Genomic DNA, 19,961 nt, shown 5'->3' with positions numbered 1-19,961 from the left:
GCGACGCATCACCGCGCGTCGTCCTCAGTGGCGCGTTTAGGCGTGGGTGCGTTCAGGGTACTAACATTCAGAATTTTGGCAAATTACGCGTTCACCGCCGAACTCGACCTTGGTCGACTTAATGGGCGATTCATTAAGAGACTTACGCAATCGTCGTCTTTTATAAATTTTCGAGAGGAAACGTATTTCTCTCACGGTTTTATAGCATTTTTGCAATCTGACGTGAGCGCGGTTTTATTTAAGCATTCGGTCACGTATTCCGAAAGAAAAAAATTACAATCAGACAAGTATGAGTCAGTTTAACACATTGTGAGAGCAGATGTTAAAATAAATTTTCGGAATTTTGAAAGCGCAGCAAAATGCGCGACGTGTACAACAAACGCCCAACCTGACGTGTATTTATTTTTATTTTTGTTTTTAATTAATATCTTAATACGCGCGCAATTGTACAATGTATAATAAATTCCGTGAGGGCCTGAACAAATGTAAACGCGCCACTGCCTTTCTCGTTTTGTCTCTGCGCCGGGCACATCGGCCGGCCCTATCGATCCCGGCGCGAGACCGGCACACGAGCGGCGGGAAAGACAAAAAAGCCGTCGCTGCTAATCGAGTGAAAGTCGGTCGCGTGTCACAAGTGCTATTCCGTTCCGTCACGACGAGAAGATAGACCTTGAGAGATGTGACGATACGTGTCCGCGATAACACACGCGATTGAAACGTGAGCAAACGCGAGCACAATCGCGAATTTAAAAAAAAAAACAAAAAACAAAAAAAAAGCCAATCTCCTTTCGAACGTTCTTTCCGATGCAATTCCGTCAAGGTTTGGCGCGTAATAAAACATCGGGAAAAATAGTCGCTATTTCTGCTGTCGTCGTCACTCGGAATATAATTAAGTCCGTGGGAGAGATGCGGGGGCATAATACGGGTTTCCATCATCAAGAGCGCGCGCGGTTCCGCCTGTCTCATCTAAAGTCATTAATTCGAGAAGAACTCGTGTCATTATATTGCGTTGCGAAAAAAAAAAAGTCTTCGCGATCACGTTATTTCGCGTCGTTCTCCGATATTACAAAATGACACGAGCATTTTTCTTTACTATCCGATCGTGTCGCGAAAACAAATTTTTTTTCAACAGAACTGAATCAGAAACTACGCGTCTCTTCGCATTCTCATATTTGTGACAAACTAATTTGATTTAAATTGCAAATTTCTTTCGCAGAAGAAATAAATATTATACCTGTTTGTTATTACCGTGTTACGATCGCGACAATTAATAATTATCTCTTCACGCTCGATCTCCGAATAGTTTCGCGTAACTTCGCGCGATCGTTTTAAATCACCTTCGCAAATCGTCATCGCGTGATTAGGAATAATTCGTTAGTTCCCGAATGTTGTCGAAGTGTTGTACGATCGAGGTCTAACTAGCGGATCCACCACTTCGTTTCGAGTTCCTCAACCATCGTTCCCATCTGCCATCAGCAATGCAAATTGCTGACCTTCGTCGAGATTCGGGTTCTCGGTAAATTAATTCCGTTCGTGTTTCGACACGCCGCGCTTAAAAGGTTAAACCTAAAATATCTAAAATACCCGGCACAGAGCCTCGGTCCGTCTAAACTCTCACTATAATCGACTCTCAAATAAAATGTTAGAAGAAACACACTTAGGCCTAAATTGTGCGACACGTGGAATGTCCGTTTTCGGGCCGTACAACTCGGACGACAATTTATTGTTCGTCGCACTGTATCTTGCGATAAATAGATAGCAGTCCAGGTCTAGTCCCTGAGAGCGTGATCTATTGCTTCCTGTATATATCCAAGGCCATTAAAAGAACAAAAAAAAACGCCACGTTGTGTAACCTACTTGTCGGAAGCGTCGCAGACGCCTCCGCGACCGTGACGAGAAAAAATAATAAATATGCTCACCTGTAAGGAAGTGTCCTCGGGATGTAATAGCGCCAGCTGCCTGACTCGTTCCTGAAGTAGGTTCACCAGGGTCGTGTATCTTCGGTTCAGCGTATCTAGATCGCGCGCAACATTATCGACCGTATTAACGGAATCTCGTCGCGGCCTCTTCACCGACGCGTCCAGCGACGGGCAGAAATCTTCCAACTGTTCTTTGAACGCTCGGAGCCTTTGTCCGTAGATCTAAGGGTTTCCGGTTAGTCCGTTATGGTTAGTGCAATTAGATCGGAGAGCGCGCGTCAATTACCGTTAGCCTCCGAAAGCGACAGCAAAAAAAAAAAAGGACGAGGCGCGTTTGAAAAACAAACGCGGCGTTTCGTCGCGCGAGACCGACCTCTCGCTGTGACTTCGACAACCCAATGTGGTACTTTTCATAAGTGAATAGAGACAAATGTATTAATTAATAAAATGGTAGCTGCCAGTTACTCGGGATGTAACACCATGTTAATCTCAATGTGTTTGGAAAATAAATTTCGGGACCGCTACTCCCCCGTTGCCGCGCGAGCGGCGATTACAAATTTAATTGCGCCGCATTGTAATTTTATTATTGGCGTGTAAAACGAAGCGGAGGATTTTGCTTGTCTTAGTTCCAAAGTGCCGAAATGTAATCACAAGCGTGTGCGACACGCGCATTTGTGCGTCCTCGCACACCAAACTCTTTCCTTTGTATGTTATTTAAAATATGAGTCACGAGCCCCTCGTCGCTGCGCATGCTATATACCTCACTGGGTTATCTACGTACGAATCCAGAGATCGAGGAAGTTATCAATCATTTTCGTTTTTTTTTTGTTTTTTTTTTTTTTTTTTTGTTTGGTTGTTTCTTTTTACTGTCAAGCATCTAAGCGAGCGATATGCGTAATCTAGAACTTTTATAAGATTCGCCACTAAATCGCCGCTAAAACGAGGTCGTGCAGCTCATTCAACCGTGCTTCTCTGATGTAATTGAGTTAACGAGATTGCCATTAGGGTTAAAAAGGAGAGAAAGTAACACAGAGCGATATTACAAATGCGCGGCTCTTTTTTAGATCGTATCGTCCCGTATGCGTGTATGTGTTTTTGTGTGTGTGTGGTTACGTAAGTAAGTATATTTACTTAATGAATGACAGTTAAGACGATTTGTGCCGTTTAATGGCACGGAGCCCGGACACAAATAGAAAATTCTACCGCAGAGGTAGAAAACTTGTGACGTGACGTCGCCGTCGGAAAAAACAGCAGCAGATTTGAAACTGTAAAGGAACTTTTCAAATTTATATATATATATATATACATAGACATACAGCAGATGTGTAACGCGTCTCAGTGCGTCTTGTAACTGCTCGCTCGGATATCCACCGGTGGCTATAAAAAAAAAAAAAATCAGCGGCTCCGACAAACGCTAAATGATAAAAGATTTTCGTCGCGCACATCGTAACAGATCTCGAGGGCGCGTAAATATAAAAAATAGTGATGAGACCTGTATGTAAGACACACGCAGATATATCCATTCATGCAAGCATTCACACCGTAAGCTAAGGCTACCTATAGGCTTACTAGCACCGAATTGTAACATCACAATCCACTTGTTTCTCACCTTTCCTTCGCGAATCAGTCTGCCGCCTGTGAGATTCACCGCCTCGATCGCCGGCGCGCGATCCAACACTTTGCTCAGCAGATTCTGCAAACAGAACTTATGAGATGACGCGACTAATCAAAACAAAGTTACCTTGGGTACAAGTTACCTCTTGTTTTTTTTTTCCATTACCTTCGTATTCTCCAGCTCCAGTTTTCCGTAGGATTCGTCAACAAAGTCGACTTCGTTCTGATACGAGGTTTGATACTGTTGTGCCAATCCGTAAGCCGTCTCCGCACTGCGCATTCTATCCACCAGTTGTCCGCACACGTTCGTCCAACGCGCGTTCAGTTTGTTGACTTCAGCGTCCAATCTGTCCATATCGCCGTGCGGACCGCGATGATTCGGTCTTGATTTCTCTACGAGACGCCTAGCGTTATGCGCGTCCTCGTTCAGCTGATCTACCGATATTTGCTGTTGTGTAATAGCGTTTTGCAAAACCATCAGATCCTCCAACACGGTCTGCAGGCCCTTCACGTCCGATGGAAGTTCGCCGAAAGAGGCCAATTTAATTTCGAACTCGGAGATAACGGTCGTGTTTTCCTCGAGACTGTTCAATACAATTTCGACACACTTCAAACGCTCGATGTACAGACTACTCAGATTCCACAAATTATTCCACTTGGTCGTGATATTGTCGAGTTTGTTTCTCATTGCTGGAGTCTTCAAAGTAATTCCGCGGAACGTTTGCTGCATCTGTTCCACGTCCGGCGCCAAGCGTTGCAGATTCTGTTCGAAGTCTTTGTGCTGAAGAACCAAATGTTCCAAACTATCGAGATCTCGAGGCAAAGGCGAAGCTATGCGCGCGTTTAGTACTCTCTCGGCTTCGTCAAGAGCTTGTTGAAGCGAGGAAGCCTGATCGTTGAAAATGCGACCGGCGTTCTTCGATTCTTCTTCGGCTCTGGCGCGTTTTTCAAATTCATCGAACAGTCGATTGACATCCGCCATTTCTCGCTTCAATCTTCTCAGTTGCGGATCAGCCGGATCTCCTTCGGAAAGCAGTTTATCCGCATCTTCGTTCAGTGCTTTCCTGATGGCAGTACGTTGATCCTGACCCATCGCCAGAAACTGTGGCAAGTCCCAACCTTTGACTACCTTGATAGTCGCGAATATCATGTTCTGTCTTAGTCTCAATTGTTTTCGTTGCCAGAGAGCAACGCTTCGGTCGTATTGTCGTCTCAATCTTTCCGCAGCATCTAGCGCTTCCTTGTCAGGTGGTTGCAACGCGAAGCAGACACCCGGCACTGGAGATTCCACGCCCTGTGTATTTTTCACGCGCCACTTAACTCTGCCAGAATTATCATATAACGTGCACTGCTCCCCTTTCTCGATTGACATCTTTAAAAACATTACAAGCATGTAAACGTAAATGCGTTCCATTTGTTTGTTTACACACACATATATGTGATACTTACATTGACTTGTTTGTAGGTACAGATACAAGTGACCTGTAGCGGTCGCATAACAGGTTGCTTGCGCTGTTTCATGGGAACGATGTCTTTTGCTCTTTCCACGATTCTCTGTATGTGATCGCCGTAATTGTTCAACTCCTCGCGTAGCTCTTGCATGCCTTTCAAGAGCCGTTCTCCCTCATCCAACGAGAAATCAGATTGAGAGTAAACGGTATTCAACGTTTCGTCACGTTTGGAAATCCACTGTTCCGCCTGTTGAATGTCTTTGAAGAATTGTTGATTTTGTGCGGCGTGTTTCAGATGTACCTCGAGACAGAGAGTGAGTTGCAGCAGCCAGGCCCATTGGCTTTGCATCGCGGACATGTAGGCTTCGATGGTTTTAGCCGCGGGATGATGCTGAAGAATCAATGCTTCGCCGCGATCTTGCACGGCCGAGAATTGTATCTCGCGCTTTTCCAAGTCGCTCATCAATGACTGCAAATAAAAACGTCTCTCTAACGTCTTAATTATATAAAATTAAATACTCGCATTTAGAACTTTTATCTAGAAAAAGTAGAAGTGCGTATAAAATATGTGTGAAGAGAAAAACTATATATAATTAAAAATTAAAGAAATGATAAAAAATTAAAATTAGTTTTTTCTCATTTTACCTCTATGCCAGATCCATACGTTTGCTTTAGAAAGAAGAAAGTTTCCGATTTAGTAAATTAATTCAACCAAGTACACGTACTACTTGACACGTGTTAACTGCTGATGACGCATCATCGCAAAATCAAATCAATTCTCTCATCTCTCGCAAAAGAGACGGATTAATATCTTACCTCGTAATATTGTTCGATGCTCTGTACATTGAGATTTTTGTCGCTCCAATCGCGCGTGACTTCGGTTTCTTCCTTGGCATTCAACCAAACCAGTTCGCCGGTCGCCGATTGTATGAAATCATGAAGAGTGTCCAAATCGGACAGTCTCTTATTCGATACGGCAAGAAGCTCGGCATAGAGTTTCTGCAGAGTACTGAGATGCTGACTGTACAACGTAAGTTCTTCGCCGTGAAAATTGTTCTTCGCCTGTACGCACTTGTCAACCTTGGCCTGGAATTGATCAATGTTTTTGTGCTCTCTCTGATGCACATCCAATTCATTTTGCACACTAGGCAAGTCCGATCCGTAATCCGCTTCTTGCAGATGCTTCAATTTGCTCTTGCACCAATCGATACAATCGTGCAACGCTCGGAAGTGAGGATTGGTATCGACCAATCGTGTTTCATGAATGGTGGTTCGGTGTTTCGTGACAACACGCTCTTCCATCGGGAAAGAAACCGCCGAGAGCGGTTGTATCAAACGTCTGTGCAGAAGGGATCGTAGCACGACCCATCTTTGATGCAGTTTCTGCACTCTACAAAATTTATACACACAACAAAATATATTAAATACGTAAATAAATTTTTATTTATATTTAAAACAAAAATATATGTAAACACGAACTAGGTTTCAAACTATAATAATTTTGGCAGGCATTTGAACACACGTTACGTGACATTTGGTGGAAAGTCGCTGAACACGCGCAACTCGATTTTCGAAAGCTGCCGCGTGCTGCAGTGGAAAGCGCGCTAATATAGTTCGCTCATTAGCGAAGATCACGAGAGTAGAAACAATGTAATTAAATGGTCGAGAACATAAAAGCATCAAGCTCGCATGTTACACGCGGATGTTTAATTGCATACCGACACATCATCGCACAACGTGAAAGAAAAAACATTCTTTCGTTTCATCATGACTGGAAAAATAAACTTCGACATGTTTTTTTTTCTTTTACCTCTTGTGAAGTTCCGGTGCTTGACTGTATCTACCCTCGGTGAGGGTGTGCACGTCGGTGAATATGTTCTGTATTTGTGTTTCCGTGCTGCGTATATCCTGTTCCAGTAGATCTACCGCGTGTTTCGCTTCCAAGGGATGAATACGATCGAGTCTACGAGCCTCGTCTTCAACTCGTCTCTCGAGCTCATCCAGTCTGTTGTCGGTCGTTTTCATCTCGCGATGAACTTTCTCGGCAAGTCGTTGCAGGCGTTCAAGTCTGTCAACACACACGCGTGTACGTTATGCGCAAACATATGCGCGCTTAGTTTTTTTTTTTTTTTTTTTTTACATTACTTTTTTTTCAACAAAACCTACCGTTTAATCTCGTCTATGATCGCCTGCTCGCGTTCCTGATGCAACATCATCAGGCGATTCCAATTCTTGTCGATAACGTCAATGTGCAATTCCGGTTCCATGTCCACTTCACCCACGGCTTCGAAATACTTTTGCAAGTCTCGGAAAATATACGTCAATCTCTGCTTGTCCCTGTAGCGCGGCGGCACTTCCTCGTTTTTGAATTTGGTGCTGTCCGCCGCCAGTTTCTTCATCTCGATCAACGTAGGTGGGAAGGATCTTTCTTGCATGAGGGCCATCTTTTCCCGGATCCACAAGTGAAGCGAGCTCGCGAGCTCGCGATATTCTGCGGATCGTCTTTGCGCCTCGGCGTCGTAGAGAGGGTGAATGGCCGGCGGCTCCGGGAACACATCGTAGAGCGAAGAGATGTACGTTATCAAGGACTTCTCATCCGGTTCGGGAGTGTCAACATCTGCGCGGAGAATGAGAGAATCTTTGCGTGAGTAAATGTGTGGAAGTGGAACACACAGCATGGAAAAACAAATTCAACGGGATCACACTTTTATTGATTAACACACTTTCTCGTGCCCCGATCGTAATTTAATTAAATTACGGATTTGTCGCTTCCAACCGATATCTTATATCTCGTCGACTCTATCGAATTAACCAGATCTCTCTCGTCTGTGCTCATTGAAAAAAAAAAAAAGAAAAAAGAAAAACTATCTTGTCAAATCCGAGTTATCGAGTCATATCGAGTTACGCCTAATCCTCGTGGACACTGTGTGTCTTGCCGCTCTTTCTCGCGATGTCGAACTACCTGCGAAAGCCAAGTATAGAAAGCATAATTACGAGGATTGCGCCGATGGCGCGACGTTACGGTGCACGAACTGAGAGCGGAAGCGATTCTGGTCAGGTACCGTGACCAGAAAGAACGTGCACCACGTATCCGCGCGCTAGTGGCCCGCGGGAACACTTCCACGCAGGCACACACGTAAAACGAGAGAAGATACGACAGGGCAGGGCGGCTGAGTATTGTGAAAGGTCTCTTTGTGAGAGGAAAAAAAAAAAGACCGCGAGAGTGATTGAAAATACAAACCGAGCGGCCGCAAGGGAATTCGTTCGCGTCTTTTTCACACGTCGAATTCATCGATAAAATAAACGTTGGACTTGTTGGCCAATATACTCGCGTGAATCGACACGCGAAACAGACTCTTGGAAACAGACTCTGGGGCTCGCGCACATCGGTGGCGAGACTTGAATCAGGATCGATAATCGGTCATTACCTTCTGGATCGAGAAGCCTGGTAACGCCATATTCGCGCTCGGCGACGTAGAACACCCGATCGAGCCGTTCTCGTGGCTGGCTCGAGCGCGCTGTTCTCCAGTCGACCAGATCCGGTCGATTTCTGTGAAGAAGAGCGCTGAAAGCCAGACCGTCACGCCAAGAACCGGTGAAATCGGTCACTCGCACGCCCGGATATCGGGCGGTCGATCGTCGGGCCCATCTCAGGAGAGCCTCGCGTGCGGTCACGTTCGGTTCCTGGCCAACCACTATGTCGGATATCTGCAAAAGACAACATTATTTCTTGACGAACTGAAGAGAGAAATTTTCATCGAGCGATGTGTAATTGTACAAAAAAAAAAAAAAAAACAAATAAACAATATTCTGGTTCGCCCTTCGATGTATTTCGTTTGACAATCGCGTCTCTTTTGTCGGCAAACGACAAGAGAACAGTTTACGATTTCTGTAATAAATAAGTTTTACACAAAATCGGAGAAACGAAAGTTTAAATACAGCTCTTGTAAAACTTGAGCGATTCGCGCGGCGCATTTACGCGCTGCGCCGCCGTTCGAAAGCTGTACCGGTTTTCGATTTGAAAAAAAAAAAAAAAAAAAAATTGTCAAACGCGAATTCGCTCGCGCGTTACATGAAACGCTATTTCCGACCTTTCGCTAGGTTCTAATTTCTTCATTAATTTAATATTAAATGGAAACTGAACGTTGCAACCTTTCAAGAACCACTGACATTTCGCCGTCCCGAGAGAAAAGAACGTTGATCGCGCGTTATATTCTTAGATACGCAATTAAAATTCTCGGAATTAACAAAAATTGTTGAACAATCGCACGCGCGATTTTTGTGCGCGAACAATTCACACATTCGCAAATAATAAAAAAAAAAAAAAAAAAAAGACTTCTGCCTTTCTTCGAGATCGAAGAGTTTCTTCTTGCACGTACATATATTCATATATCGGGCAAATAAAATTTATAATACGCACGAAGTGATTCACTTCGAATTCCTCACGCGTTTTTTCAGTGCCCTATCCACTTGATCCCGCGCGTCCCAAACGATGAAAGCACTTCATCTCGTCTGGCTGCCTACCAAACTCGCTCAAGTAGTAAAATAATAAAGACAAATAGCATTGGCAATAGACTTGACATTGGCACAGTCGTTTATAAATTGAGACCGCAACCGTTTGAGACCGCGTTGCCCATTGACATTGACAAAATCCGGTCGTTAATAATATTGAGAGTATTGCATGTTTTCTCTCTCTCTCTCGCGCGCGCGTTTGTTTGGACGAGCCCCCTCCCCCCGCTTCCCGTTTTTCGCCATCTGTTTTCTACCTGCACCACCCCGACCACCACGTTGCTGATTTCGCAGCAACAGGTTGCGGACGAATATGTACGTCGGCGCGCAATAACTCTCGATCGTCGCGCGTTTAATTGATTTCAAACGCAATTTCACTCTCAAGTGAGAGATCGATCGCGCGCTCATTGGGGGAGATATAAATTTCTCAATAGTCACACACCGAAGGTGTGTGTTTTTGACGCGCGCTCGTTCTTAAAAACGTTTAACAAATCTTGTCTGTCAAGCTCGTTGAGTAACATCGAAAGCGGACATCGACAAATAAGCAGAAACCGCTTTTCGCGCGCGTTGCACCGACTTTCGTTCTTCAAAGCGGCTCGGTTCAATAAAAGTCGTTCGTCCAGTTGGGGTGATAATGATGCTTTTTTTTTTTTTTTATCACAAAGAAAATATCTTTCTCGCGAATTAATCGCAGAAACGAAATAACGAATTAAGTAGAACGATAATGAAGAGACTACGGGACTACGGCGAGTTTTACGTATACCTAACATACGTATCGCTGTTGGAAGTCTTCTAATCTTAATTAAGGCAACGCATCCGTTACTAGAGACCGAGAGAAAGAGAGAGAGAGAGAGAGAAAGAGAGTGGTTTCTTTTGGGAGAGCGTGGAAGTTTGAGACGATCGCGTTTACGACGCGCTTTTACACGAATAATATAATTCTCCCTTGTTAAGATATTCATGAAAATATCGCGCTAATTTTCAAACACGAAACTCTTGCTAATTAAGCGGACGGTATTCACTTTTGAATTATTCAACATTCTCCTTGGCGGATGTTGGCGCTCTCCTGTTTGTTTTGATTTATTTAACAAGAAACGAATGAGCGAATGAGACTGGAATATACGAGTCATATATATTATTTTTTTTTATTTTTTTATTACTCGCTCATAAAACAACTTCAGAATGGGAACCAAGTCTCTGAGCGCAGAATCGCTTACCCGCACAGTCTTTGCTTTAGTCGTCGGGCTTTTGGTTCGTGTTATAGTCGTGGTCGATGAACTACCGACGTCCTGCAGATATCTCGACTGGGCGCGTTTCGTCAGATCCTCGGCGACGCTCCGCTCCTCGCCGCGCGTCAAAGTAGTCGTCTTGCGAATAATACGAGTCACGATGCGTTTCGTGCCGTTCTCGCCGCGTCTCGATGTTTTCGTCGACTCGATCGACGAACCTGCGAGCGAGCGAGCGAGCGAGATAACAAACGATCGAGAGAGAAGAGATCGAAACCCGAGCTTCGCGCGGATATTAAACCTGAGAAAGGATTCGATACCGCGACGATACGCCAACTTTTGAGAGAGAACATTTCGCGCGCACAATGTGCTCGCTTACGTAATTTTTTTTTTTTTTTTTTTTTTTTCAGAAATCTCACTCTGCGAACATCGTCCAACGCGCGCGCGTCTTATTAATTGTAATAACAAGAAGATAGACTTATTCCAATTACGATTCAAACTCTGCAATTGAATTTAGTCGAGCTACCCGCGAAGGTGGACGCGAACCTTCTTAAGTCACGATGACGTAACAGCTTATTATACCTCGCTGAGAAAGGACAACCGGCATCAGAGAAACACCGGAGAAATCACCACATATACATACACACACACACACACAACTCTCATGTATCGATGCTAGCGATATGCGACGGCATTGTTGCGGTTACGTCTAAAAATCAGAAGCTCGTAACTCTCTGCCGCTGAGAGTTTTTCTTATTAGATCACCGCGCGCTCTGTGATCTTTATTTTATTTATATTGAATTGAAATTTGTTTTCTCACGCGCGAGAATTGACGCAATTTCATACATGAAAAGACACTAAAATGAGATTCGCGCGAACTAAAGAAAAAAATAATTGGACGAAGAGACAATTGACACGCGTAAAAAAAAAAACCTGGAATTTCTCATTGTCTACGTAAAGACCAATTAACCGAAGATTAAACGATTCTTCTCAGACAATTGCTCTTTAGCTAATTGGTAATTACCGCTCGCAAAATCGTTTACTCAGCGTCACCTTTGAGTTCGTGCAACTGCCACACACACACACACACACAACGGGACTACTCTCTCCTGAAAAAGCTAAGCTCTCTCGTCGTCGGCGACCGTCAGTGTCGTGAATCCTTTCCCTTCTTATTTCCCCGCGATTTCGATTCGCTACCTAAGACCTCGGTCGACAATCGGCGTTTCGTGTGTATAGCTCGCAGATCGTCGGCGGTGCGCGATCCCGTTGGGCTCGGTGAAACGCCATCACGACTGTCGTCCTCTCTCGTGCCCTGCATGAACAGCCTGCCCCCCTTGGTGAAGCGATAGATCGACATTTTTCGTGGATTCGCACCTCGTGCGCAAGCACTTTTTTCTCTCTCTATTCTTTTCGCGGTCTTCTATCTTTCAAACCGCGACTCCGCGCTAGCTGCAATTGTTAATTTACACATATGTGACACGCACGCGCAAAACACACGCGCGCGCGCGTTGTCGCCGTGCGCGCTCGCTGTTTGCACAATATATATTTTTCTTGAAGAGCGCGATTACGAAATCATGTCACGTTTTTTTTACGCGCTTATAAATGAATGAGATCGTCTGGCAATATATGTATATATATTCGTCTAACACAAGATAACGTTTATATGTGTTACATTATTTAGTACACGCCAGTTCTCCGGAGAGAACTGTCGTGGAATTTTTTTTTTTCCTTGTTTTATCGTTTACTCTGCTAGCAATGATACGATCTTTGTCTTGTTTCCTCAATAAATATACAAGGTTCGCTTGTTTATTCTCAATTCTCAATGGAAACAAAGAGACGTGTATGTATATATTTGTAAAATATATATAAATATATATTTTACGCGTAGAATCGAGACAAATTTGACAATCGTGGCCTGAACGAGAACGGAAAGTTCTCGAGTTACAGTCGCTTCGATGCTTAGCGCGGCTTTGTGACGCGTTATCCTCACTAGGAGATCACAGAACCATTTGAATCGGATCCCCCCGTTCGGACGTCACAAAAAAAATTGATTGATTATTATTTGCAATTGCCGGTCTTTACTGGCGTCTGGTCGCGATGACGCCGACAAAGTGAAGCATCGTGCTAACTGTAGCTCGTTCGCGTCGGCACGTTAACTATTCAGGCACCGCAAAGCGGAACCGCGCCGGTTAAAATAAAGGCAACACAGCGAGCGCGCAAATGCAGCAGCGTGCGAATGACAGTTCTTGTATTTTGTGCGACAACACGGACTTGCGTCGGATGAATCGCGCGACGTGAATGTCATCGCGAAACGCTGATCGGCGACGATCACTGCCGAGAGGATCTCTCGAATCTTGAGAAAAACAACCGCGACCAAACGCGCGTCACAAGATCACCACTAGGCCACTAGTAAAACGAAGACGAGCGGCTCGACGAGCGAAACGACTGTGCACGCCGCCGGACGATCGTCGCGTAGCATCCGGCCGTCGTGGCGAGAGTAGGCCAACGAAATGCGCACAGGTGAGAGACGGTGTATCCCCCTCTCGCATTTGCCCTGGCCCCCTACCATCGCCACCCACCTGACGATAACTCGCGCTTCACCGCACACCTCGTCGCGACGGCGACGCGACGCGCCGTCACGTACGGCGCGACGTTTTAACGACGCGTCGTCCGTGACGCTTCTTCCTCCCTTCCTTCTTCCACCGCACTAGTTTGACGTGGGAGATTAAATTTATTGTTGTTTTTTTTTTTAAATTTGCATCAAATGAATACAATTCAAGACAGATCTCCTCTTCTGTTAAATGCAAAGGTTAGCCAATAGGCGAAAGGAAGATCGCCAGAACAGATATTATTAATGCGCTTTACTGTACATTGCAAATCGCGCCGATCACTTCTCACGATCGCGCATGCGTCCTCGATCGATCGACTTGTCGGACTTCCCATGGTGGGGTTCTCGATCGGCATGCCCCCCCCGCGAAGCTGCTTCCTCCTCCTTCTCCTTCTTCTCCTCTTCCTCTTCCTCGTCTCCGGACGTCTCGCGGATCTTGTCTCGTTTCGCGCGTCCTTCCTCTTTTTCCTTTTCTAGAGATTTTGCGTTCCGCGGCGACGTAAAGAAGCCTCGCGCGTGCGAGGGAATACACGCGCGTATCTTTACACATCCCACGACATTCCGCTCTTGTCCAGGGTCTCCCCAACGGTAATATACCGCGCATAATTCACGCGTGAGCGGTGGCTTTGGCTATCCCGATATCAAGGTCGAACCGCGATCGGGAACACGACCTTGATAAAGACCGAGATTCCTCCCGGCGAGGAATCCTAAAAAGGGCAGAGCGATTTCTGGTCTCGGGTGACATCATCGACAACATCAAGTTCGGTGGACGAAGCGCTGATAATAAAGCGCCGCGATAACGAGCGCGTCCGCGATAACGAGCACCGCGATAACGACGATAATACGACCGCGTATGAGTATCGTAAAGTATCGCGAGAAAAGTATACGCGGAAACACTAGCTGGATATTACGCGCGACGTATAAAACGTGATATAAAACGTGAAAATTAAAAAATTATGTACTTGTAGTAAAAAAAATTATGTACTTGTAAGTAAAAAAATTATGACTTAAAAACTAGAAAAAAACTAGGACATATAAAATCCAATCGGAAGATAGTTAAAGATCAATATGAGCTGAACACACGAGCTATGTGCTGCGAATGTATGTGAGAATATATTTTTAAACGTGTAAATTGCAAACTTTCACAAGATCAGTTTTATTATTATTAAATTTTTATCATAAACTTCTCTGCACGAAGATAAAACCTAAAAAAACAAAATTTTCTAGAAATCCTGTACGAAGTTTTCGAATTAAATTCAATTCGAATTTCTGTGTATTAATTTACACGTGAAAGTTAAAAACTATGTTTATATTTACACAGACGCGTTCACATGGGCTCGACCTAATATTTATATGAAAATTCTCTAGACTCGCGCGTGAACTTGAAATTTATTATTACGAGAGTAGCAAATGTAACTCGCGCTCGTTGTATTGGTGCTACGTGGGATTTCTGACAAACAAATGTCATCTCGGGAAATAGCGTGGGCACGAGTTTGGACCGCGAGCCGCTCTTTGATTGTTAAATATTCAGGAATGCAAAAAGCCAAGAATTTCATGTTAATAAGCTGTTGTTTGCGATCTGAAATCTGTCACGCAACACGGAATCGCGAATCGACGTGGTGTGGTACACATAACGAGCACCGATACGCTTCCGATTCTCTTCGTGGACCAAAATTGGTAACGTTCGGTCCCAATGAGATAATTACGCGGCAGCGCGCGATCCTTTTATGCGGCTCGAGGGCAATCGGAGATAATGGAACGATGTGAAAAATCGATGTCGTAATTGCGCTCGTCATAAAAAAAAGGATTTCCTCGATAATTTGCTTCCTCGTTTAATAAAACGCTTTATTTTGAGCGCGTAACCACAAGATCGCGTGCAAGATTTTGTCTTTCGTAAGAGGAGATGAGACCGTTGTCACGTCGACCGTTTGGAATGTCAAAAAAAAAAAAAAAAACCTATTTGAATATCGAGCACAGGCAAGGAAAAGCGACCTACTTGCCAGGCGATTTTTACTCTAGGTGTGTTTCTGTCCACCCGTGGATGACAAGACCTGATCCGAGATATGCGACACAAATTGCAAGTAATAGAGAGCGCGTAATCAGAAGAGTCAAGATTTGCGTCGTGAAAGGCGCGCGCGATAAATCTTCTTAACGTTGAATCTTGTTTGTACGTTGTTCAGCATCTCGGACTAAAAACGACTAAAAACGAACGCGGAAGTGAGCATGAAAATTCTTGGACGTTGAAGTGCACGCGCCGGTTCCGATATGGCGCACAATCGCGAGCCTTATTCATTGCGAATTTATACACGCCGCCAGCACTCGGCGAGAAAACGGGCCGTTGGCCGCTGACGAATCCTCGAGAAAGAACGATCCGAGATATGGCAATAAACAAGAATGTCCACGACCGTCAAAACTAAAAAAAGAACCGCACAAAGTCTCCGCAAATGTTTGCTTTCGTAAATGCGATAGGTTAAAATCTAATAGCCTTTGCTCTCTCTCTCTCTCTCTCTCTTAAGCGGAATCAGTGAATATTTACTGATTCAGATAGTTTTACAAGTCTTCCACTGAGAAGTAGATCACATTCGATTCGTTCAGTTGCAACACTTGTTGTGCGAATCAGTAAACAGTCGCCAGGCAATATCCACTAGATAAATATTAACTTGTCAATCATTGAGTCTTTAAATGAAACCTGACAAATATTTTATATATTTAAATTACATATAAATATTTATAAATTATATTATAAATATTTTTTATATATTACAAACATGTATAAATTTTATATATTATATAGTATATTATATGTATATTTAACTTACAAAAAAAACTCTAAATTTGACAAACATATATACTTGTCAAGTTTCATACTTAATGACTCAACGGATAATCAGCAGAATGTCGTCAGAGATTCGCATCAAGAATAAGACAATAATGGGCGCTGGAGATTTTGCATATAATACGGGCGCTGCATTAGAGTTAAATCGCGATGCAAATGTACACTATAATTGTGGCGGCGCTCGAGCTGTGTATTCCAACTGCACGCGGAGATCACAAGGGCGGATATGAAGTCATCGCACTCGAGGCTACTTGATTCGTTCCGTCGTAGCTTCCGCCGCCGTGGGTACGCTAATTCGTTGCCTTTGGTGCGAAGACGGGAATACAATCCAGCTGCTGTAAACGCGCGCACGTTATTTCGCGCGCGTGCAAGGATCTCAAGTCTCTCCTTTGTGGCACGGCGCGCACGGCGGCGAAAAAAAAAACATAAAAGAAAGTGACAACTTATACGAATACAATGGGCAGTTTCTCAGGATGATAATGGCATCGGGATATAAGACTTTTCTTTTGTAAAGAAGCGAGCGAGATGTTTATAAATTTATATAAAGAGATCTATTGGGAACACGCGACTGAAATAAATCGTATTACCGTCGATACCGCAAAACGTACGTGACCGGAATACGTACTTGGCACATTGTGAGCAGAAGTAATGTTTAACATTACATTTCCATTAATATTCTCTCTAACTTTCGACGAAATATAAAAGATGTGAAAGAACGTAAGCGATCATATTAGAGGGGCTATGAAGTGGATCGCGTGGGCAGTTGTGTGTGGTTCGACTGGTGGAAAGAGCTGTGGCAAATACCGTTACGGTACGTAACACACCGACTTGAGTCGAATATCGGCTTTTCGAAAACGGCGATTGATTGATCCAGCGAAGCGAAGTCTTTCTCCTCGCTGTCGCGCGCAAACAAGTGAAACAAATATAATCGGCGCGCATCGGAACGGGCTCGTGTCGGTACTCGCGGATTCAGACTTTGAATAGTTTCGCGCACACAGGTGAATGATGTCATTCGTAATAGCGTCATCGTCTAAACAGCGACGGCACGTCGCTACAAAGGCGCTATTTGAAAGAGCACACCGAAACGATCAATTAACGTTAATTTACCTTTGAAACTGAATATCTCATTCCTTCTCTCGGGGCGGAATAAATTTTTTTTTAATATTTGTGCACGCACTTTCTCAAGGATTTTTATCAAATATAAACAAAAATCGTGACTTAAACTACTCGTTCTTGAGATTCTCCTATTCTTGTGCAATTTTTGACAATATATACAACATGAAACATTTAAAGAAACATTTAATTAAAGAAGCAACGTGTGTTATTTGAATGTTAAAAACGTTCGCGAGACGAGATGCAATAAAAGATAAACAGTTGAGCATTTAACGACATAATGTGTTTATCGTGTTTATCGGAAGCGATGAATTTGTAAATTCCCCCCCGAGGCGAGACGGTAATTTACAAGATCGATTTGCGAAGACCTTCGACTGCAAACACGTCTACCCTGCGGAGCTGAATATTACGACTCAGTTTTTTTTTTTCTTTTTTTTTTTTTTTTTTTTTTTTTTTAAGTGGTTATTTTATTGCCAATTCCACCTACGCAATTTTGCGGAGCAAAACATCGCACTTCTGCGCACAAAAAAAAACAAATTTTAACATACAGCGTCAGAATTGTCGCAGTTTTTTTTTTCTGCAAAATCACATTTTCCCGTAAATGTTGAGTGAATGATATACCTCGAAATATAACTTCGCGATGTGTATGTCGAATAATTTGATGCGTGCAATTACGAAATGTCGTACATGATCGGAAATTGAATCACGTTGTTGACGCAGATCGGAGGTCGATGTGAAAATTAGCAAAGCGTTAATTATTCATTGCACGGATTGTGTCTTTCTCTCTCTCTCTCTCTCTCTCTTTCTCTCTTGAGATCTCAGTCTTCGATAAGAACGTGTGTCTAGGACGTTGACACGTGATCACGGGAAAGTCGTGAGCACAATAAATCCTGATTTTCCTGCACACTGCAAGACACCGCTTCGTAATATCAATTAGGAAATACCGCGCCTAATGCCCAAGTCGCGTTACAACATATATCGCGAGCGTCTAATCAATCGAGAAACTTATTGACCATTTTATTTAAAGACTGTAATTTCTACGCAACAGAATGTGGCAATTATTTCCTGCGCCTCGAGCATCGAGTTAAACTTCGTTCTTAATATAGATACTAAAGATCAAAAATGTTGCGATTATTAACTGCGATAAAAAAAAAAAATAAATAAATAACTCTCGACAACATTCAAACAACGTTAAGATCGACGTGTGAGAACATTTGACGTGTAAATAGAAATTGATTTTCTCTCTTTGCATGTATTTTACAAAAACTTGAATTGATGTAGAAATATGAATGTGATTGTGAGCGTTTCAAGTGGGAACCAAGTGGGAGAACCGTGGAGCGCGCTCATTCACATTTCGCTCGCTATAATTCCTCCAGGTGTGATTACTACCTGTACGAGCCATCTGTGTTTAACGAAGCGATCGTCTCGTCGGCAAGTGTCGTCGGTAAAACAGAGAATAAATCGTGGACGCGCGTTTTACACAATGTTGCGTGTAAGACGAACAAAAAAAAAAGAAAGGAAAAAAACCACTTTGGTTCCCAAAAACATCATCTACAACCCGATCAATGATGATGATTATTTAGGGGATGTATAGTGGTATCGGACTTACCTTGCGTCGCCATCTCTGCGGCGCAAAAGAAAACAAGAAAATTCTCTGTTAGATATGGGCAACTATTTATAGCGTTAAATAGATTATATTATGATATTTAAGTATAAAAACGTTAGACTACGTGTGATATTTCAATATAAACCTACGATCGATTCGTTATATTTAATTAGGCCGTGTCACAATCAATACAAAAGACTCTTTTTTTTTCTCTCAATATGGTTTTAAAATATTTTTTCAGCATTTTCTTTTCAAAAAAAAAGCTTAAGAAAAAAAACAAAGTAGTAAATTTCCAAAATTATGCAAAAAGATCGAATTGTGTGTAAGAGACAAGATGTATACACATATATAATATATAGCACATAATATAATATAATATAATATAATATAATATAATAATATGTATCCTTTTTTTTTATATACATAGATTATGTCGTTTTTTTATACACATATTATATTTATTTTGCCTCTCCTTCCTTTTTTTCTTTCTCTATAGACATTTATATTACACATCCGTATCTATATTTCCAATTAACGATAAAAGATACTGACTCCGAAGAATGAGAGATTAAGGTTGAAAGCTACTTTGTCACTCGCGCGAGAAAAATCAGATATAAAAAAATAAAAAAATAAAAAAAGAAAACACAAACAATAGTTCGTTATAATATCGCATTTTTATATATATCTGGAATTTCTATTTAATCCTTTTGCACACTGCAAACTCGGCAGACGTTGCCGAGAAGATCGAACACTGGTCGCCTTTATGCGCTCGCGTAACTCGGTTACTCGGTTCGCGCCTTTATCCGGCTTTTTGCGGCTCCTTAAAAAGAAGAAACGCGCGCATGTGATATCTCGCCGCGTAAATGCGATGCTGCGCGCGGTCGCGTCGTCTCGCCGCGTTTATCACGCGGGTAGAGCGACACGGGGCAGCAGTTGCACAGCATCGCGCGATCCCCATCAAAAGAAATATTCATAAGCGGATGTATTAGCCGTCGCGCGTTTCAAACTGCTCGCATCGCGGCGTCTCAAGATTTGCCGATACAACGTTACACACGCGGGCGATACGGGCAATCGACGTCAAT

The 19,961-nt window shown here is 43.2% G+C and overlaps 1 protein-coding gene across 1 annotated transcript in view; it reads right to left on the bottom strand.

Annotated features, from left to right (window-relative positions):
* The window catches only part of LOC109854250 (microtubule-actin cross-linking factor 1), a 94,053-nt gene that overhangs the window by 42,392 nt on the left and 31,700 nt on the right, over positions 1 to 19,961 (bottom strand). Inside the window, exons 5-12 of the mRNA XM_020427140.1 lie at positions 8,413 to 8,692; positions 7,151 to 7,601; positions 6,795 to 7,052; positions 5,801 to 6,374; positions 4,983 to 5,453; positions 3,700 to 4,905; positions 3,529 to 3,612; positions 1,920 to 2,141 (exon numbers count right to left, since the gene is read on the bottom strand). Coding sequence (XP_020282729.1) covers positions 1,920 to 2,141; positions 3,529 to 3,612; positions 3,700 to 4,905; positions 4,983 to 5,453; positions 5,801 to 6,374; positions 6,795 to 7,052; positions 7,151 to 7,601; positions 8,413 to 8,692 — 3,546 coding nt within the window. The remainder of the gene's footprint in view (positions 1 to 1,919; positions 2,142 to 3,528; positions 3,613 to 3,699; positions 4,906 to 4,982; positions 5,454 to 5,800; positions 6,375 to 6,794; positions 7,053 to 7,150; positions 7,602 to 8,412; positions 8,693 to 19,961) is intronic.

Source organism: Pseudomyrmex gracilis, unplaced genomic scaffold (genome assembly GCF_002006095.1).
Source record: "Pseudomyrmex gracilis isolate BER0280 unplaced genomic scaffold, ASM200609v1 scaffold_62, whole genome shotgun sequence".
In the NCBI taxonomy this organism is placed as follows: domain Eukaryota; kingdom Metazoa; phylum Arthropoda; class Insecta; order Hymenoptera; family Formicidae; genus Pseudomyrmex; species Pseudomyrmex gracilis.
Note: the sequence above shows the minus strand (reverse complement) of the source record. Positions and strands in the feature narration are given on the sequence as shown.